The 21,767-nt window shown below is 39.1% G+C and overlaps 2 protein-coding genes across 3 annotated transcripts; one reads left to right on the top strand and one right to left on the bottom strand.

Moving 5' to 3' along the window:
• Positions 1-3,623: 3,623 nt before the first annotated feature.
• On the bottom strand, positions 3,624-9,910 carry plgrkt (plasminogen receptor, C-terminal lysine transmembrane protein). 2 transcript variants are annotated; one of them, XM_026174034.1, is made up of 5 exons: positions 9,812-9,910; positions 9,403-9,499; positions 6,378-6,508; positions 6,152-6,261; positions 3,624-5,254 (listed from the first exon to the last, which is right to left on the bottom strand). In XM_026174034.1, exons 2-5 carry the CDS (start codon positions 9,481-9,483, stop codon positions 5,127-5,129), a joined length of 450 nt encoding a protein of 149 aa, XP_026029819.1. In that variant the 5' UTR covers positions 9,484-9,499; positions 9,812-9,910; the 3' UTR covers positions 3,624-5,126. The 2 variants fall into 2 exon arrangements, with proteins under 2 accessions (XP_026029819.1, XP_026029820.1); XM_026174035.1 differs by lacking the exon at positions 9,812-9,910 and adding an exon at positions 9,591-9,805.
• A 3,844-nt stretch (positions 9,911-13,754) lies between these two features.
• Positions 13,755-21,375, top strand: LOC113025841 (programmed cell death 1 ligand 2-like). The gene is made up of 10 exons (XM_026174033.1): positions 13,755-14,052; positions 14,936-14,996; positions 15,181-15,437; positions 15,799-15,895; positions 16,178-16,444; positions 17,654-17,764; positions 19,189-19,257; positions 19,406-19,459; positions 19,593-19,719; positions 20,771-21,375. The coding sequence occupies exons 2-10, from the start codon at positions 14,942-14,944 to the stop codon at positions 21,255-21,257; spliced, it is 1,524 nt and encodes a 507-aa protein (XP_026029818.1). The 5' UTR covers positions 13,755-14,052; positions 14,936-14,941; the 3' UTR covers positions 21,258-21,375.
• The last annotated feature ends 392 nt before the right edge of the window (positions 21,376-21,767 follow it).

Here is a 21,767-nt window from a genome sequence, read left to right as displayed (position 1 = left end):
ACTCAGATGCTCTAATTAGTGCTGTCAAATCCAGAAAAGTGGAAAATAGGTGCATGCTGCAGGTGGGGAAAGAAAGCTTAATTGACAAAACTATTATTGCTACCAAGAAGCAGAAGACAAAACTGAAGTAAAAGGATTCTGTGAAGGTAAAGGAATCAAATCAAATCCATTCATTTCATTGAGAATTCAAATTTATTTATGTGGCTTTGAATGCAAACAACAGCTGCCTGTCTCTAATACTGTAAGGTAGTCCCTACAGTATTAGAGACAGGCCAGCAATCTGATGATCCCCTATGAGCAAGCACTTGGCAACTGTGGGGAGGAAAAACTCCCCGTTGGGAAGAAACCTCCAGCAGAACCAGGCTCAGGAAGGAGCAGCCTTCTGCCGTGACTGGCTGGGTTTTCAACTGTTGTTTGCATGACTGAGATGGTAAGAGCCTAATTAACCCCATTATACCCCAATTATTAGTTATTTCCCTATTAAGATCATCATAGTCCAGTTAGAGCCAAATAAAGTTGGCACTGACATTAGGTTGTCTTCACCTTTTCCATTTCCATAGAGGAGAATTAAAGGTATTGTGCTAAAAATGAAAGTAAATAAATTAATATAGCTTGAATTTTGTTGACCAAGAACAATAAAATGCAAAGGCAAACGCAAATACAGTCATGCAAACAACAGTTGAAAACCCAGCCAGTCATGGCAGAAGGCTGCTCCTTCCTGAGCCTGGTTCTGCTGGAGGTTTCTTCCCAACGGGGAGTTTTTCCTCCCCACAGTTGCCAAGTGCTTGCTCATGGGGGATCATCAGATTGCTGGCCTGTCTCTAATGCTGTAGGGTGGTCCCTACAGTATTGGAGACAAATGTAGGGTGGTCCCTACAGTATTAGACACAACTGTAGGGTGGTCCCTACAGTATTGGAGACAAATGTAGGGTGGTCCCTACAGTATTAGAGACAACTGTAGGGTGGTCCCCATTAGAGACAACGTAAGGTGGTCCCTACAGTATTAGAGACAAGGCCAGCAATCTGATGATCCCCCATGAGCAAGCACTTGGCAACTGTGGGGAGGAAAAGCTCCCCGTTGGGAAGAAGCCTCCAGCAGAACCAGGCTCAGGAAGGAGCAGCCTTCTGCCGTGACTGGCTGGGTTCTCAACTGTTGTTTGCATGACTGAGATGGTAAGAGCCTAATTAACCCCATTATACCCCAATTATTAGTTATTTCCCTATTAAAATCGTCATAGTCCAGTTAGAGCCAAATAAAGTTGGCACTGACATTAGGTTTGTCTTCACCTTTTCCATTTCCATAGAGGAAAATTAAAGGTATTGTGCTAAAAATGAAAGTAAATAAATTAATATAGCTCGAATTTTGTTGACCAAGAACAATAAAATGCAAAGGCAAACGCAAATACATCCTACAGCACGTGACATCAGGTGTGCCACATAATGTCTGACCTCTTGGACCATTTTCCAGAACATGTGATGAATAGCCACAATTGCTAACTTGCACATGTTAGACACTGTGGTAATGGATTGTCCTAAAAATCCAGTTCCTCTCCTGATGATAGAAACCCCTCTATGAAGAATCCCATTATGTTCTTCTCTCCCTTCCAAGGGACTAGGTCTTAGGTCTGGGATCGTGGATTCAGCAGGGTCTGATGCATCTCGATTTGTATTTTCCCATAGCTGATGTCTTTGAATCACAGAAGGCTGCTGCTGTATATGTTCAGGGTGAAGAATTTTACACACTTGGTTTAAACCGCTATTCTGATTATGCTGTCCTCTGCAGCTGCTGAAGCGGGGTTCAGGTATATGCCGATCTGGCAATGGTGCCTCATGTTCCGCGTGTAAAATTTGGTTACCACAGCGAACTTCAGGTGCCTCGCATACAGTTTGGTCAGCAGTGGGTGAACGTTGGTCATCAAATCCCAACGTTTTTCTCATAATTTTGTGAGCATAAGTGCCCACAGTGCAAATCGCGCCCCAAACGGAGTTTGACATGTTTACAGATGACGAGTTCTCTATTGCTTTCCTTGATTCTTGCAGTATTGTACGATTGAAAGACGTGATTTGTTTATATTTGCCAACTACACGCGCAAGATCAATGAAAACTGTTTTCTACGTGCGACCGTCCTAAAGGTAAATTGTGTTGAAGCACCTCTATTTATAGACTCATGTGGCAGAGATGGTGACGTCAACCGTCACGGGAGACTGTGACGTGCGGTCGACCGTCACGTCACAGTCTCCCCTTTGAGAAGATCAAAGAATAGCTCCGTGTCATTCCGCGCATGCTCAGATCATGCGTATTGAAATGAACGGGATATTTATTTATTCATTTTAAATACCTTGCTATATAACAAAGGCGACTGTGCATTCAAAGGACGAGGAGAGTTCAAAATAGGGCTGTTCGATATAACGACACATATGGATGACAATATGAAAAAGTCTATCGCTTCATATTACGGCAATATTTTTTCATGGTTTTTATGGCTGTATCCCAATTCAGGGTCTGCAGCCTTAAAGTACGCAGCCTCGATGGTCCTCAAGGGCCGCGTACTCAAAGACCGCTAAGGCCGGAAGTGCGAGGCTTGTGAAATGGGACGGTCTAGCCTCCGTTGCGCTGCCCAGGTTGCCTAGCAACCATGATAGCTGGAAACGTGTGGTTGACAGAAATGAAGGAGAACATATTTTGTTTGTTTGTTTGTTTCTACATGAGCTTTGTGTGATTTATTAAGCATCTGAGGCTGAGACCACAGGACTGTAAAACATGATTGTTGCATGCTTGCATATTTCTGAAAACATCTTAGTGGTGTGGCAGCCATGGGTTGAGCCAGCCCTGCAAACCCTGTGGATGGACGATGCAGTGGACAGTGGGAGGAAGCATCCTAAAGCTCTCTTTGCAGACCAGCCTGTGCGATTCTCCACTCGCCGACCAGAAAAGACAAACGGCGGGTCTCAGTTGCAGCACTACATCATGCAGGTAGCTGTTCAGGAGACACTTGTGCAGCAAGCCTGGCTCAGACACAGGTTCCTGAAAGCTCCCCGTCTGCACCTGTGCCTTCAACTGTTTTGGCTTGTCCTGCTTGTGCCGCCTCCTCTCCTTCTTCTTGGTAGACATCAAGTGTTGCCACACAGATATTATGTGGAGGATGCAGCAGGCCCCCACAACTTTGGGAGGAAACAGAGGCCGACCCTCAAGGGCTCACAAGAAGATGGAGTGCCAGCGTGTTTTGAGGATGCACAAAGTAGGATCTTTAATATTTCTGGCCTTTGCTGAGCTCTGGCTCTGCTAGTTTCACTGTTTCTCTGTTGGGGAATCCTCTCACACTCAAACTGTGAAATATGCTCCACTCCAGTCCACTGAATGGCTGTGGAAAATATGAAAGAGGACATAACTTTACACATTAACTTCTAACAATTTAAGCCCAAAGAGTCATCCTGAGAAATGTCATTTAATATGCAGCATTTCATTATCACGTTAAAAAACAAACAAACCCCACATACTGCTTAAGTTGCTGCTCTTTGAGATTAAAAGATCTCATTACATTAACAGAAACACTGACATCCCTGCTCTACAGCTTTGCATTCAGGGGGTGTCCTTGTCACAAAGATCAATTCAGACACTGAAATCTTTTCAATTTTCTTTTTTTATTAATTTAAAAAATTTTCCAGATGTCAAACACAAAGTATAGATATCAGCACCTTGGAATCTACTGTGATGGCTTAAAAAAGTTGGAGGTCCAACAGCTTTGTATTGAAGCTCCCTCACACCTACAATTAAAATTTTAGTGTTGAAAATAATACATTTTATCTGTCAATACAAATGTCTGAGAATCTTTACCAATAATGCACCATTACATTTTGATCACTTCAGCTGTTGGTTATCGGCAACTGCAAAAGTTACCAGCCTGGCAGAGGGCATTTCATCAAAACAAAGCTTCTTAGAAAGTATCACGTCTATGACCTGGATAGAAAAGAACCACAGACTGAATACAAAGGATGGATTGTAGCCACTGAAATGAGAAAGAAAGGGCAAGCCTTTGCTGTTCCAGGACAGCAGGAGCTGAATGTAAAGGAGAAAAAGTGGAGGGTTTGGATGCTACGTCCATCTTTTGCATACAGTCTATCATCTAAACAGAGAGGCAAGTGACCTGCAACAGTCATCAGTGTTTCAGGAGCTTTTTAAAGGCGACGTATTACACATAAGAGCCAGATAAAATGAGCTGTTATGAAGAGTGTTTAAGAGAATTTCTGCTCTGCACTGGTCTAATTGCAGCTTTGACCAAAGTCAACAATCATTGTCTTACCACTTTGTTCAATCATCATCATTACATTCATGAACCAGGCTTATAGCAGCTGGTATTCTTGTTCATCTAAATACAACAAAACCCCCCAGAGAGATAACATAAACTGATTAATATTACTATCAATTTCCCTTCAAGTCCATCATACATAATCAAAGCAAACCCTAGAAAATAACAACCTAAAGAAAACACTGATGATATAACTGCAATTGTGCAATATTTAGAGACAAGTTATCTGCTGTGGTCACACAATGCTCTTATAACACTGTAATAAAACTTAACTCATGGATCAACATGTGGCATACACCAATCAGGCATGACATTATGACCACTAGCAAAGTGAGTAACACTGATTCAGACTATTCAACACGGAGGCCACACCTGGCATCTTGGTGCCAGATATCATGTGATGGGTCAGGGCCGCTTTGGCAGCAAAAGGGCGACCAACACAGTGTTAGTTAGGTAGTCATAATGTAATGCCCGATTGGTGTATCTGAAAGACTGAAATGAGACAGAATAAGGAGCCTTTCGTTCAATAAAGGTCACCCTGACAGAGAGAAATAGCAGAGCCTTAAAATTTTCCATGATAGAGGACGTTTGTTCTATAAATTATTACATTATTTCTCCAAGAAGGAGCTGAGGCCGCTTTTACCTTAATGCTACATAAAGTATAGTTGTGTATCGTTTAGGGAGTGGGTATGTTTTGGACAGCTAAACCTGAGGTTTCTTTGTGAGCCACTTCCCCGTCTTTGTGGTTTGTTGAAAACGAAATGTACAGTGGCTGCAGCTCCTCTCTGGAACCACGCTGTTAGACAATAACTAATTACATTATTTCTCCAAGAAGGCGCTGAGGCTGCTTTTAGCACGGCGGGCCTTCTCTATGCTCTCAAAGGTTGGAGTCCCTTGAGGTAACTGTAGACGGTCATTTTCAGTCTCCATGATATTCTCAGCTTCCCCTAAAGACATCATGAAAAACACATTTAATGGGTATAATTAGTGACTGCAATCTTTTTTTTAAAAATGTCATTAATGAATAACTAAACACAATATTTGTTAAACATTTAGATGCATTATTTGGTAAACAGTAAGGTCCATTTGGACAGAGACTTTTTCTTTTTTAGCATTTTGGTTCTGTTCATTACCACAATTAATTTTAAATATAACAACTTTAAATATAATTAACTCAGATCCAGTTGAACTGCCGACTGTCAGCCTTAATTCAGTGGGTTGAACAAAAAGATTGCACAAAAATGTGAGAACTAAAATGCAATCCCATCATTTCAGGACATCAAAAGTAACTGGACAAATAAAATAAAATGTATTCATTTGAATCGTGCTAATGCAAGCGCCACACCTCAAATCAACTCCAGGGCTTCTATCTGCTTAATTGATAATGACATAACAAAGGAAGTGCCCACACCTGCCCATGAAATAGCCTTTCAGTCAAATGTCCAATTACTTTTTGTCCCTTTAAAAAGCGGGGGGCACACGTTAAGGGGCCGGAACTCCAAAACCTTCATCCGATTTGAATGTGGATTTTCTCATATGAAAGCTGGGCGTCTACACATTATATAGATGCCCATCATAGCGGAAAGTGGAAATTGTTTTGGTAAACAGACACTATTCACGTATTTAAATATATATATATGGACCTAACTGTATATTAGAGCCTGTGTTTTCTGGATATAGTGAGTCTGTGTTCTGCTGTTCAAAGTAAAATAATCCTCGAAAACCAAAGCAAAGAATCACTATATAATGCTTGATAAGGATTTATTTACCCGTCTGTGCACCCTCTTTTTAAATGTTAAACAGGTTTCCTTAAGATGATGATGCCTGTAAGTGTGTAGCTTTACCTCTCATACGATTAATAAGCGTTCCATAGGCGCTGTCCATCTGGTAGGCAAATATGAAACTGAGAGGTATGATGGGAGCCAGCATGCCTGGGTTCTTTCTTTTAATAGCTCTAAAGAAAAATGATGATAAACAGAAGACAATATTTAACTGCAAAGATAAAAGCACAACACAGAGATGAGTCTGTGTGTGTTTGTGTCAGATCTTTGTGAGGTGTTAGAATCTAACCCTGCAGTTAGTCCCACTGTGGCCACCGCAAAGAAACTGCCAAAGTATTTCAGAAACTCTCTGGACCAGGCGATCTGCATCGCCATCTGCCGCTCTCTCATCTGGTTCTGCATCAGAATCTGGCGCTCCATCTGGGCACATGCACGCGCGCACACAGACACACAAAAATAAATTAAGAAGAAATGATGAAATAAAATTTTCCCTGCTTGGTAAGATTTCATTTTCAGTTATAATCAATTTCAGTCAATTACTGTTGATCAGAGCTGTAATAATCATCTGATTCATCAGTTAATTGTTTTATGAGAGTACAGACAGTTTAAAAGAGATCTCCATAAGCACCAAAGGCTTAGTACTTTTTAAAAAAAAGCCCCTAAAAACTTGTAGGAAGTGTACATTACGTGAACAGAGATGTGATTAGTTGGGAGCACAGACTGAACTTCTATGTATGCTTGAGAAGTTTCTTTGGAATTTTTTTTAAGTCATGAAACTAAACCCTGGAATCCACTGCTGTAAACATGCCAACTACAAACACTACGCTCTAGGGAAGGAGGAAGTGACAAACTTTTCATCTCCACAATCTGGGTGTTTCGTACTCCTGACATCGACTCTTGGCTGTACACTCTTTAGGTTCAATGGAAATTACAGGAATGACTTCTGTAATTGACAGTGTTTGTTCTTTTAAAGCCAGCATCCGCTGAAACAAACTAGTGAGTAGTCTGAGCACACTTAAGGGTGTCCCCCTTTAACGGCCCATGTTGTGAATGAGTGAAGAATGCATTTATGAAAAGAAAGCATTTCCCGCTCCTCCACACCATGTGTATGAGCTGCAGGAACGGGAAATGGGGTGACACGATCGCTGAAAGGTCAGCTTTCATGACGGCTTCATCTGGGTCACAAAAAAGGAAGTAAATGGAAGATAGAGGATGTTAAATTTGAATAAACTATCCTGAAACTCACTCCAGCATCTAAGTACATAGATGCTGCAGGGTCTCCATCTTATAAAAATGAAGCAGTTCAATATGCCCATATACACAAATACGTAACATAAGTAAAGATCACTGCACATCTTTGCTCAGCCACCAGTTTCACATTATTAGTTAGTTTGTCTCCAAAGCACTCAACCTGAAATGGCCCTCTGATGTACTCATTCCTAATCATGTCCTTCATGGTCACTCCAAACAAAAAAATCTTAACATCTTCAACTCTGTCACCTCCAGTTTTCCAAATCACACATCATAGCATCTTAAAAACCTTTCCTTTCAGTCTGCAACTATCCATCACAAATTACCGCTGACACTCGTCTCCACCCACTGTTACTTTGGATGGTTGGATGCTATTTAAACTCATCCACTTTCACTGCCTCTGCTCCTTCAATATTCTGCCCATCTCCCTCTCATTTTTGTGCTGATGCCAAATGACTCATGAGTGTTTATAATAATGAACACTTATAACAACAATAATAATGATAATGTGTCATCTACATTAAAGACTTCAGGGTCTTTGTATAACATTCTTTACCATTTTCTGTTTCTACAGGCTGTTTGTATGGGATAGCTACGAACCCATAAGTGATAAATTAGCCCTATTAGTGTAGATGTGCAATTCAAAACTAGACAAACATATCTGCTGGTGGGAATATCAAAAGGAAAAGATTTGGTTTTGGCAAGCTCAGACAAGCAGCAGACTGTGACTCTGGGACAGGACTGGAAAAAGCAGAAATGAACCAACGCAGTCTGAGGGTGACATTTGTGAAGGGTGCAAGTATGAACACAAAGCGGGACACTAACTTGAAAACAGATGCACACAAATCATCATGATCTACACATTGGAAGAAGGAAAAGAAACAGATATAACATGTGATAAAGAAAAGCAGAGCAAATACATGCGGAAAATATGTGCAGCAGGTATTCCTGATGAATACAAAATATTTCATGTTAGGGTTTTTTTGTGGATTAAGGTTTTTTTTTTTTTTGCATGTTTGCAAACTTTGACTTTTGGGCACTCTGTATGCTCTCATGCTTTTAAAAATGATTTGTCCAAAATTGGATATGGAGTAATGTTCCTAAATGCACTAGTAAATCCACAAAGAAAGGACTCAAGGACCTGAGGTGCCTAACCAATGCTAAGATTTCAATTCTATTGAAATATTGCCAGGGGATTGAAAATAGGCATTTAAAAAAGCATCTTACAGTTACAGTAATTTGGAAAGATTTCAGAAAGCTTTGACCCTCTTTGACTCCATCTTTCCAAGGAAAGTTCCTCCTGCTTAAGACAGCAATATGAACATCTGAGCCCAGTGGTGTATTTCCACAGAAGAATTTCTTTTTGTGACTAAAAATTGAGGAAGAGTGAGGTTAAAGCTGAGTGTATGCTCACCCCAGTCCAGAAGCCATAGCATGATCTTCACCAGGGTAACAAACTTTTTTTCTACCTGTGCAAGTTTCCTCTTTAAGTAGAATCACAGTGGTACCTGCTGTGAAATCACTTTGGGCTGGTTTTTGACTTTGGTGTGTAGTAATACTTAAACACTAAAAGAAAGATAGTATGCGTGTCGTCATTAGGACAGGGGTTTGTGTCAGTGTGTGGGACAAAGGAAGTAACGCACAGTGATCACACTACTCAGACAATGAGCAGTGTAGTTAATTACCTCCTCCAGAGAGTAGTGGGAAAGTAGTGGGTCTAAATGGATTTGGTTGTAGTCATAGAGATTAAAAATGTTTGCAGACCTACAGTTGCTGTGGATGTCTCCTGTACTCATGGAGCTGATACAAAAATAATGCAAATAAACAAGTGCACAATTTAAACTTAGTCCGACATCATTTCAGCATCTGCAACTAGTACAATTTCAAAGTATGAAGGTAAAACCTTTTGGTGGGAAGGTTTGGGGCAATTTTATGTGTTAAAAAATAATTAAAAATCTGCTTTTTTTTTTTTTTTTGCTTTTTCACTTTCACCATCTTTCACTAGTGAAAGATGTCACAGCAGAGGTCAGAGGTGATGTGCGAGTGGGTGCACTTTCACTCACCTGCAGCCGTGCATTCGTTAGCATGAATTCTTGTTGCTTTTTTAAATTGTCATCCATGGATTTGGACAGCAGGACACCCATGGCTGCGTTGGCGTTTCTGTGAATTAAACACGCAGTCATTCAAACGTGCTGCTCTGCTCTCATCACAACAGCAAACAAAATTCCAGAGTCGGGCTTAGAAAAGCCACCTGCTTCAAACTGGATTTGTTTCAGCATGTAGTGACCTCTTCAGTCCTTCAGTGTCTCTTCACTTCAGCTTTAGCTTTAAGCCTCAACTCATTTTAAGCTTTCCCGTTAAGTTAGCGAATAACAACACGACTACTGTCTTTAACCTAAATGAAACTGTTGTCCGTATAAACTTTTATATTTCATGACAAGTTGGAGAACTTAAAATAAAAGCTTTACATACCCCAAACACTTTGAAGACTGTAAGCTAAATGCTGGGGAAAGGACTCCGGAGTGGATCGTCAAAATAAAAGCCACGCGCACTGCCTTTTTAGCGGAAGGAAATGACGTCTTACTTCCGGCTAAACTAACTGTTTTTTTTGTTTTATTCATTCATTTATTTGCATTCGAAATATAAACAGTAAGTTGAACGAAATGAAAATAATAAATAATAAAACATAAATAATAGAAAACAACAACAACAAAGACTGTAATAAAATTAAAACACACAGGAAATAGTTTTTATAGCTTTTCATTTCAGTTTTAATTTTAGTCACATTTGTAAAACACTTATTTTAAAACAAACACAAAAGCAAGTTGACAAGATCAACCAAAACAAAACAAATCTATGATGATTTTGTCAAAGTATAGGAAGGGACAGAATGATTACTTGAAGGCTAAAGTGACTTAGATGGTGTAGTTTGGCTCCCTCTATTGGTTCTCATGGGTCACTTAAATAGTAGCGTTACACGTTGACTCGTTGAATGAATGGCTTGATTTAAGATACGTAAACTCCGGGTGGTGGATAGTTTTTATTAAAGCAATAATAATAATAATAATAATAATAATAATAATAATAATAATAATAATAATATAGCAGCCTAGTAGTCTCTTAAAACCTTTGGATTGAATGGTAACTGGGTTAATTATACAAGAGTTTTACTTCAGATAGCTTTGTTTTAATCATTGACAGTATAGTTTTAATCTTGAATGATCTTCCATTGATGATCATTCAAGATTCAATGAAAATTATACATATATTAATGCATATGACACCAATTTGTAAGCTAAATATTTAACAGTGTGGATGGTGGATACATGACCAGCAGAGAGAGGGACTGACTTTCAAAATGAATTCCTGTCAGTTTTATTTATTCTTGTATTTGAATAACGGAGTAGCATTAATTTAGCACTAGTAGTGATATAGTTTGAGATATACTCAGAGCTGCGGTGGACTTTGATGAATTCTGAAACTTCTTCTCTCCTGAAAGTGAAACAGAAGTTAAACTGCCAGATGAAATTTCATCTAGTCACGGCTGGAGTTTTTGGACTTTGAACCACCTGAGCCATCAGGTGTGACATGATCCTACCATGAATTTGTGGGAAAAATAGCATCCCATGCTTGTTCTTCTTCAGTTTTCCCCTCTGAATTCATGAATCAAAAGCAAAATGAACTGGACTTATGTGATAGTTTCATGCTGCAGTGACTCATATCAAGCCAAGCTATCATGTACCATCAGTGAATTACAACGGCAGTGGGAACTTCTCATCTGTCACCTTCCTGGCAACTTCACATGACAAATGCTAACTTAAATAAACCGTGTAGAGATATGTCACACAGAGAAGTCACAGTGTTAAGTACATGTGTGAACGGTCGTCACTGCGGACAAAACTTCTCCATATTACATCTGTTTATTTTTCTTTTTGAATACAATAATTTACTTATTAATAATTTTAATTAATTACATTTAAAGGAAAAATAAATAAAAGATGTCATGTCAGTGTTTCAGATATCCTTGCCTCGCCAACACCGTGTCTTTGTCATAGTACCTTTTACAGACAGACAGCTATTTTACCTGTTTTCCGTAAGTGAAAAAGACTGTGAAAATAAAGCTTCTCGTCACATTAGCTGATATTCCTGATTCAGCCAAGAGGTAAGCACATGGGAAACCCAGAAATGTTTTATGGTTCGATGTTATGCAGGTTGGCACAGGATAATGTCTGGATGACACCCTGCTGTATATTCCACATGAGGGATGACTTGACATGCAGGTAAAAATTCCCTCAGATAAGGTTATTTCATTCAACTCCAGCTTTCCAGCTTTCAGCACATGACTTGTTAAGTGTTGTGTAAACATCTTGGTTTTGCGCGTGTGTTGATTTAAACGGTACTTTTTTACAAATACATTTACATGCCAAATGAAAATTCCACAGTATTGACTGCTCTGGGGTATTGAGTCAAATACATGTGGCTTAAACTCATTGGGCAAAATTCTGCTTTGTTTAAATTTACTTGTTAATATTGCACTATGGCTTTTGTGTTTATATGCAATACTTCTCATCAGAGTAGCTGTTATGTTAGGGTGGCATAGTGCTGTCATGGTTAGGACTGTCCCCTCACAGCAAGAAGGTCCTGGGTTTGGGTCCTGCGTGGACTTTGAATGTTCTCCCCATATCTCCCCGTGTGTGGGTCTACACCGGGTATTCCTGCTTCCTCTCACAGTCGGGTGGATGGATGGATAAGAAATGCTGAGGCAGCAGTACTTTCAGAGCTCATTTAACAGCTTCACAACCAAAGGTGGACTCAGCACCCACCTATAGCTCTTCTCATGGTCTTAATGCATGATCACTACACAACTTCATCAGTCAATCGGTCTGTTGGTTGACTTTGAATGATCCCCTTAAAACTAATACGTTGGCTTTGCTATATGAATTTTGCAACCCAACCTAATTTAGATCAAGTAGTTATGTATTTTATCTTATTCTTTTTCTTTCTGGATATTGTTTATTGTTGCCGTCATTAGTAATACTGAAAAAGTAAAACTTTAGTAGAGAAGCTTTGGTGGGATCCAACTTCTTCCAGGAATGTGCCTGATTTACTGCCAGCACAAGAACCAAGCTCTAACTGGAACTGAAACAATGAGCAACACCCTGGTGGAGTCAAATGTCTTCTCCAAGCCCACAAAACACATATAGACTGTAAACGTGTAGACACATAGCCACCTAGGTGAGGGGTTTTTAGGCATGTCCTGCTGGGAAGAAGACATGGGGGAGACCCAGGACACACTGGCCTGGTGGCCTAGGAGGGGATATGTCTCTGCTTAGACTTCAACTCTGATGACCCAGATCCAGAAAAGAAGATCGATAGATGGATAGATTCTGAGTTAAAAACTTAATCAAAGAGTTACAGAGACACTATTAATAACTGTAGTTTTTAGAGGTGTTACGTGATAATAAACTATACTAAACACGTTTAAGGGGAATGAGTATGGCAAACACTGAGCTGAGGTTAATAAGATCATGTCTTGCTCATTACTTACCATCAACAGCGTATTACTATGATGTAGTAGAGGGGAAAACCTTAGGTACTGGCCCTGCTGGTGTTAAGTATGGAAAGGAAGGATAAAGCATTAATAAGTTACTAATAAAGTGATACTGTGCTATTAATAAGCAATTTGTAAATGATAAATATTTAACTTAGCATACTGAAATTAAAATAGTTACATGCAGTTTAAAAAGAACATCTATGAAGACAATGAACAAAAATTACAAAGTATTATAGTATAGTATTTAATTTTTGGTGCTTCAACCCTGAGTCAAAGTATAAAAAAAAGCCAACGACATCATTGATTGATTGATCTTAACCACAACCCATGGTAGTAGTTAATTAGTTTTCTCAAGTCTTGATAACCAGAGAAATGTAACCATTAGCCATTATAAGTGGTACATTAAATAAATAAATAAATACATTTTCTAAGAAAAAAGTCCTTCTTGATTCTTTCCCCCAAGTTATAGAGTTAGGATTATGACCTTAGACCGAGAGTTCAGGTGCTGCTGCTGGAATTGTACTTATTATTTACACTAAAATATTTACACAGCCTATTTTCTTTAAGTAGAGGATATCTTTGCTAACTCTTTCATCACTAATGATGATATTGTTATGAGTTTTACCTGGATTAATATTTACAGTAAGTGGTCAAACTGGGTGATACTAAGGTAGTATAAAAAATTCCCGATAAAGGACGCCATAGTTTGGGAGTCCTGACCACATAGACAGAAACAAGTGCGTTAAAAAAAAAACCCACAAAAAACTAACCAGTATTAGTTTCGGACACAAGCTACAGGACTCGAATGTTGCTCAATATGTGTTTGCTGATCATTAATGTTTGAGCCACTATATTTGGAGGAGTTTACTGTCGGGAACATTTTGATCGCTTCTTTATCGGTGTGTTACAGTAATCACAAGTCAGCTTCCGTGTGAGCAGCGGAGAGTTAATTTCGAGCCGTCTAAGCTTTCCACGAAAAAACACGCCGTAATTTCATAAAGAAGTTGAGCTGAGTACAGTAAAGGAAGGAGGCGTGGCCACTTCTCCTGCCTTAACTGTTCGAAGGGACTGACGGAGGGAGTTCAGATCACATTTAGAGCTCAAGGAAGAAGGAAATAACTAATGAGAACACAGCTGGCTGTTTTTGAATGACCTACAGGTAAGAGGACATATTATTTATTTAGGACAACTCAAACATTTATATATATATACACATATATATTTTTAACACTAGAGCAACACCATCAATAATAACAATATTAATAATGATAAAAAATAATAATGTAAAGATATTCTATGTTCGGTATCTTTTTGCATGTACAAATGAGCCATGTACATTTTTTCTGTTTTTACACGGGCCATCTATTTTTGACGTTAACATTTATTTTTGTCTTTGGATTCTGTTTCGACTCATCTGATTTATCTGTGTATGCATACACGTACTCTAAAACTCCCTTACTATCACGTATCAGATAAGACTATGGTTAACCAAACAGATGACAGATCTTAACAATCAGAGTTCTGCAGAACTGTAGTTGTCTTTCCACTTGGGGAGGAAATCCCGGAGAAAATGTCTATTTATATCCTACTTACTCACCTATCAAAGTTGCTTACTGTGTAAGCAAACAAAGATGCTCTTGTACACATTTGCAGTTGCTGTTCAGTTATATTTTTTCCATAGAAGCCTGGTACAGCTACACTTCCAGATATAATGGTGTGGTGGAAAGATGTTTTATGTAGAGAGGTGGGCTGTTATGTGAGGATGGTGCGGTTGAAGTGTGCTGGCATGGCTTCAGTGTCAAAACAAAAACTTCCCTGTGTTATTTTTTCCTGTTATAAAAGATAAAGAAGAGGGAAGTACTTCTTTGGAGCTGAGTCATGCTAGATTGGGATTACCATGTGATATAGTGTCACACAGCTTTTTGCCAAATTAAGAGGCAAACAAGGTCACACTGCACATCTGGTTTTCTTCGGTAAAGTGACTCATGTTTCATCACTAAAGAATCTCAGCATCTGGTAATAATCCCTTTTTTCATCCTCAGATCTCAATGGACTGGGCCCTTATTATAGTTTTACAAGTGTTATTTCAGCCCTCTCTCTCAGGTGGGTGGTAAATACATTTTTTGGATATGTAGAAGCAAAGTCAGAACAATAACTACATATTTGACACGTGAGGCACTTACAGCTGCAGAGTGAGATTATGTAAAAAGTATAAGATGCTTGTAAACATTTTAAGACTGGAGTGTTTACCTTCATCTTGGCATTATTTTGTGTCATTTCCGTGCAGTCTTATTCACTGTTGAGGCAGAGCAAAGCATGTATACGTCAGAGTTTGGAGAAAGTGTCGTGATGGGCTGCAAGTTCAACCCTAAACCCTCCTATCCTCATCCTGACCTGAACGTGACCTGGCACTGGATCAACTCTGACTCCGTTCAGGACGTGATCCGGCTGGATAATGGCGTGCCGCGCTCGGAATCTCCAAAGTATCGGGGACGAGTGCAGCTTCTGACCGAGGAGCTGGCGGAAGGCTGGGCTAAGCTGAAGGTAATTCCTGGCACTGAGCTACTCAGACTTACATAACACATGTTGGACGGCTTACCACTTAATTCCTACTAACTTTACTCCGAGTATTAAGCTTGTTTAAACTTGCCAGCTTTTCTTCATCTTTTTAAAAATTACTCTCAACAGGTTTAAATTCCCTAGAAAGTGCCACAGGATAACTTTACTGGAACTTTACAGGGGTGTATACTCATAAAATGACTAAGTCTGTTTAATTTTTTATATTATAGTACAGAATAAAACCCTAATAAGAGAGGCAGAGGGAGGGATAGAGCTGAAAAGTTTTCCATTTTGGTTTCTTTAAGAGGGCATAACAGAGGACTCTTGTTCTTTTGTCACTTTACAGATGTCCAGTCTTAGAATCAGTGACGCCGGGAAGTACCAGTGTGTGGTTCATTCAGCGGATGGAGCCGACTATAAAACTATAGCCTTGTCTGTTGAAGGTGAGAAGTACATGTGTTGCAGTGTAGGCCTGTTACTTTTCTTTTCTGAAGATTTCACAAGCATTGTTCTGGGAATGGTCTCGTAACTGCCAAAGCGCATGGTCATTTCTGGCCAGTTAAAGTTTCACTCAAACTGAAAATGAAATAAAGACCACTATTAGTCAATTTTGTAAAAAAAAAAAGAAAAAAAGAGAGAAAAGAAAAAAGAAAACAATCTTTGACAAACTCAGCACATGCTGTTATCAATCTTGCGTTACAATAGAACGTCATTTTCTTCCCTAGCATCTTATAAATCAGTGACCAAACACATTGAGAGGGCAGCAACAGGTGATGAGGTCCTGATAACCTGCCAGTCTGAGGGATACCCTAAGTCAACGGTTGAATGGCAGAATGGAAACCTGAAGACACTCAATCCCAACACCACTGCTGAATCAACACCAGACCAGATTTTTAGAATCACCAGCCAGATAAAAGTCAGCTCATCAGAAAAAAACAACTACACCTGTAAATTTACAAAAGACGGCAGCTCTGCAACAATTTATATTCCAGGTAAGCGTTCGTTTCCAGTCTTGAAATGGTACATGGTATTTACATGTCCTCCTGCGTGTGCATGAGAGTTAGATGCAGCTTATAGCTGTGCCTTTGAGATCAAAAGGAGGGCTTCCTTTCAGGAAGGCGTTGCAGAAGTGGATTTCTTCCAAAACAATACTCACAATATTTAACAGGAAGGGGGATGTAACATAATCCCAGCTTTTCCAGGTGGGAATCATCCAGCTGTACTGTGTGCCTCCTTTAAAAAAAAGGAGAGAAAAGGCTCCAACATTACATACTGTGCCTGTTTAACTGATCAGAAAGTGAAATAGATTTTTTTTAAACAGTCCCCAAAAGAGCAGACGACACTAAAGTTTAAGTGAAGCTCTAAATGTTCAAAGCTACCACAGGAAATATGTTCTCATAACCTGTGTTCCTGTCATCACCAACTTCCTGTTATGATTAGAATTTTGATTTGTACATGTTGGCTTTTATCCCCACCCTACATCAAACTGCAGAGACTTAGATATGTAGATATGATTCCCCCACTTTTTCCACCGCTTTCCTGGAATTCAAAGACCCTCCCATGTGTTTCTGTGAAGCCGGTGGGTGGTGTGTGTCTGGTGTGTGGATGTAGGTGCGTAGCAAATCTTCAAATGTGAGACTTTTCCGTGTCTGCATGTAGGGTGCTCATTGTTTTCACACCAATATGGAAAAAATATATATTTAATCATAACACGTATCGAAACCGTTTCACTTTTAATTTGCTTTGCGTGTGTCATATTTATTTCTTTGATGAAAAACTAGCCACATTTTCCCATGCGGTATTTCCCACAGGAAGCTTTATTGTAAGTCATATTGTAATGATAAACACAAAAGGGTTTAATGATGATCCTGTTGAGGGAAATGAGAAATATATTTTAATTCATTTCTTATACATATAAAATGTTCAATGCTAGAGTAAGAGAAATGTATTTTTAATACAAGAACAAATAAATAAATACATAAAATATGTGAAAGAAGATATTTTTATGTGATCATATCTGCCATTGCACCAGCATAACGAGGCACTATAGCTGCCATAAGGTTTTGTCCTTGACCAGCAAAGGGGAAGTTTGTGGTTATATGCCTTTGGTATGTTTGGTTATTTCCAGAGCGGCTAAAATTGCTAAAGCATAGATATTACCATGAAATACTAATCCCACAATGTTTTGACTCTTTTCACAGATGAAATACCACTTAGTCCTGCAAAAAGTGATGCTGTCATCATTATACTGTGCATAGCAGTGATAGTGGCATTCGTCTCTGTCGGAGTGGTCACCTATCGACGACGAAAAGGTAACCAATCAGTCCCTCAGTTCAGCACAGACAGGAATATCACATATCCTGTGTCGTGCTGCAGACAGAAATGTTGGTTTCAAACAAAATGATGGGTAACAATTTAGTGAGGTGTTAAAATACCACAGATAGCAGCAGTTATCTTGAATAATGGGCTTAGATAAAAACAGTTATCTCAAACAATGGATACTTTGCAAGATATTTAAGAAACAAATTCAAAATGAAAGCCAGTCATCTTGCAAAACCTGTAATACAACATGTAGGTGATCTTAATGCAAACCTGCATTTCCCTTTGCCACAAAAACAGACAAAGTATTTAACACCTCGCTGCAAATGCTCGCTCTGGTTTCATTTTAAACATTCAGTAAAACTGCATAAAATGTGCAACGACAGAGCTGACATCGGCTAAATGATTTTAACTTTAATGCCCAAGAAAAACCAAAACTTTGTTGTTGGTCTTGTGCCAAACAGCTCACAGACAATCTGAATTCATTACTCAGCACTGCAAAACGTATCTTTCCTGTGTCAAAGGCTGCGCAGCTCTGACTGGGAAAAAAAGAAAAGAAAACAACACATGCATACTCCCGGGAACACTGGTGACACTGTAGGTCATGTAAAAGAGGAAGCATCTGTGAACGTTTCAGGAGGTTCTTGTCCGATTTGTTCTATAATGCTTGTGATTTGAACAAAACTTTGCTGGAAATTCTTTAGCATGTGACCTGCAGTGTTTTTTTTTTCTTTTTCGTGTGACCATGACTTAGCTTTTTACATTCTACTGCGTTTCGCAACTATCAGACCAGACCGGCTAGATTGTGGGAAACACCCAGTGTGGTTTTGGTTTATCTACAAGGGGAATTCAAAGCTAATTGTAAACGCATGGGTGATTTTTTCAGCACGAGTTTATATTATTGTTCACACACCTCACTCAAGTTCACTGGAAAACTTATTAAACATATTTTCACATATGAATGTGTAAAAATGACGTTTTACTTACAGATAGATCAGGAAACTGTCACACAGTTATCAGGAAGGCATGGATCTTTATTGTGGTGCTTTCAAGAGCATATGATAATATTGGACATTTTGAGGAATAATTGAAACTTCAAAGCCAAAATATTAGAATCAGAATCACAGAGACTTTATTAATCCCAGAGGGAAATTGAGTGATCATATCTGCCATTGCACCAAGCACTGATTTAAAATAAAGTGTAGAAACAGACATATCGATACAAAAATATAGAGAAATACAGAGATATAGGTATAAATATACGTACCTATTTTAGCAAATATAAGATCAATTAAAGAATGTATAATTCAAAACAAAACAAACCCAACAACCTCCATACATTCAGTGTATCAGTGCTTAAAGACTACATCACCTGCTGTACCAGTACGTTGCATTAAAGTGCACTTTTTTGTTACAGGGTCCCACAATCACAGCACTCACAGCACCAGGAACCTCCTGGAAAGACCTGCTCCTACCGCTGCTTCCCGTGAGTTCAGTGGTTATGTTTTTATTGCTGTTTTGCTGTTGAATTTCTACACTGGTTATAAATAAAACTGAGTTCTTCAGTGTTTTTCTTTTTATCTTACTGTCCTCCGTGTTGTCATATTTCTAACAATGCTGTTCCGTCCTGTCAGGTCTGAGAAGTTATGACGACAACTATGAGAACGAGATAGCTCCTTGTAATGAAGGTAGGTAGCTTATCAAGTTGAGAAATATAGTTTACAGGATTTATGTGCCACTGAAAGATTATCTGAAAAGAAAGACCTGCAGGATATTTCACATCTTCAGCAAATGACTGACTGGACTTCTTTTTGTCTCCAGGCGACGTTGAGGAAAATCTGGGGTTGAATGTGAAAACGCATTACTCAGAAAGCTTTCTCAGTGCAGAGCGAAGGAATCAATGCACCACTTTCAGTGCGGAGGAGCTGCCTCGCAGACTGCAAAACAAGTGAGTCATAAATACATGCGTCCAAAATGATTGGGAAATAGACGACTATGCATTTATCCGATATCATTTCCCGTACACGCAGCCTTAAAAAAAAATTGTTCTTCTTTCCAGAAAATCGCCTTGAATGAATCCTCTTTTCGTTTACTTGCAACCACCCAGCATTGTGCAGAGCTGTGTGTGGCGTGCTACATGAAGTCATCTCAATTAGTGTTCTATTAGGTAGTGGTCCTTGTTAGCAGTAACACCATCCTCTATGAATCTACAGTAATGGATAGCACATTTAAAAAATAATGAGGTTATTGTATTTTTAGGGGTTATTAATCAGAATCAGAATACTTTATTGATCCCTGGGGGAAATTATTTTTTGTTACAGTGCTCCATTATAAACCAACATTAAGACAAGACAGACAATACACTAACTAAGAATAGTACAATATATACGTATATATACATACATAAGTCACTCATAAAGACAAGTTTATGGTCACAATTAATTTACTGTGTGGACTTCAACTAAATTTGTGTTGTATATTCAGCCACAGCCTTCGATTACTTACAGATTTAACTTAATGAAACTATATAATGCTGGGTTTAAACACAGTTCCTGTGACAGCTAAAAACTTTTTATAATACACAAAAGGGAATGACCATGGCATGGCAAGGCTTTTGTTTTCTTTTTTTCGTTCCTACATTTGTGTTTGCGAACAGTACTTCTGCCTATTTAATGCTAATTTATGATAGTTGACTGACATTGTCATGGCTATCGGTTTATCCAAGGCAGCAGTTGCGAAATCAGTGAGCGAGCTTGTGAAGCTCAGCTCAAGAACATTTTTTGAATGCACTGATAGCTACAGTACATGACGATGTATCGCAGTAAAGTTTTTAAATGCAAACGTTGTTATGCAGAAGTCACTGTGAGGTAAAGTAAAAGTAATCTGTAATAAGCCCAGGATCTCGAAAAAGAACTTAAACCTCACAGCCACACCATGCTCTAAATTTGTTTGGGGTTTTGTTGACTTCACAATCTCGACTTTGCTTTTTTTATTTTCAGTGAAGGCCACCCTGTGAATCTTCCTGCTTTACTCCCGGGTCCTGGTGAGACATTTTTCCTTGAGGGACTTCCCGGAAGCGGGAAAACAACTGTAGCCCACATCCTGATCTCATCCTGGACTGAATGGCCCACAGATTCCCTTTCCAACTTCCTCGACCTCAGCGCACTTCATCTTCTCTTATATGTTGACTGCAGCTCCGTGAAAGACGACTTGTTTCAGGAGATAACAACTCAGCTTTCACTCACCAAAAATATATCAACAGAAAAGTTGAGAACTCTTTTAATCACATCTGGCAAGGCTCTGCTTTTGTTGGACAGCTACAAAGAAGGAAACCAATATTTCGACGACTCATTAAGGAAGTTTCTAAGTGAACGAACAGGTTGCAGGGTGCTGGTCACGGCCAGCCCAGGACACTGCCCCGTGCTCAGGCAAACGGTTGGGAATGAAGGAGTTCGAAAGCTTCAAGTACAACCTGCAAAGTACTGAGTTTAAAAATAATATTGTGACCAAAAAAAAAACACTGTACATGAGTTAGATTTTTAACAAATGAGGCAAGAGTTTTGTGTGTGTGTGTGTGTGTGTGTGTGTGTGTGTGTGTGTGTGTGTGTGTGTGTGTGTGTGTGTGTGTGTGTGTGTGTGTGTGTGTGTGTGTGTGTGTGTGTGAGAGAGAGAGAGAGAGAGAGAGAGAGATAGGCATTTAGATTTTTTATAAGCCCAGATATGCTGCAGAATGTATGTACTGCATGATGATGTGTATTCAAAGTGATGCTTGGGAAGTTATAGACGTGCAACAAATTATAATTTTGTATTCTTTGTTGTCTTGTTTGTCACTTTCATTACTGTGCAATATGTTTTTTCAAAATTCTTTTAGAGAAAGTACATCATTGTTACTGGAAAAGCTGCATAGTGAAAGCAGTGATAAGAAACTGGTGTTTGCAGAATCTATGAACGCGGCAATTAAAATCTCCTTTTTCAATACATGTAACAGTTCAGATA

This window comes from Astatotilapia calliptera, chromosome 7 (genome assembly GCF_900246225.1).
Source record: "Astatotilapia calliptera chromosome 7, fAstCal1.2, whole genome shotgun sequence".
NCBI lineage: Eukaryota > Metazoa > Chordata > Actinopteri > Cichliformes > Cichlidae > Astatotilapia > Astatotilapia calliptera.
Note: the sequence above shows the minus strand (reverse complement) of the source record. Positions and strands in the feature narration are given on the sequence as shown.

What these genes read in the sequence shown, in the direction of transcription:
- plgrkt (XM_026174034.1), bottom strand. Translation starts at nt 9,483, where the DNA reads ATGGGTGTCCTGCTGTCCAAATCCATGGATGACAATTTAAAAAAGCAA. An exon ending in ACAGTGGGACTAACTGCAGG is followed by an intron (nt 6,262 to 6,377) that starts GTTAGATTCTAA and finishes ATTTTTCTTTAG; the next exon opens with AGCTATTAAAAGAAAGAACC. An exon ending in GCTTATTAATCGTATGAGAG is followed by an intron (nt 5,255 to 6,151) that starts GTAAAGCTACAC and finishes TGATGTCTTTAG; the next exon opens with GGGAAGCTGAGAATATCATG.
- LOC113025841 (XM_026174033.1), top strand. Translation starts at nt 14,942, where the DNA reads ATGGACTGGGCCCTTATTATAGTTTTACAAGTGTTATTTCAGCCCTCT. An exon ending in TGCAACAATTTATATTCCAG is followed by an intron (nt 16,445 to 17,653) that starts GTAAGCGTTCGT and finishes CTCTTTTCACAG; the next exon opens with ATGAAATACCACTTAGTCCT. An exon ending in GATAGCTCCTTGTAATGAAG is followed by an intron (nt 19,460 to 19,592) that starts GTAGGTAGCTTA and finishes TTTTGTCTCCAG; the next exon opens with GCGACGTTGAGGAAAATCTG.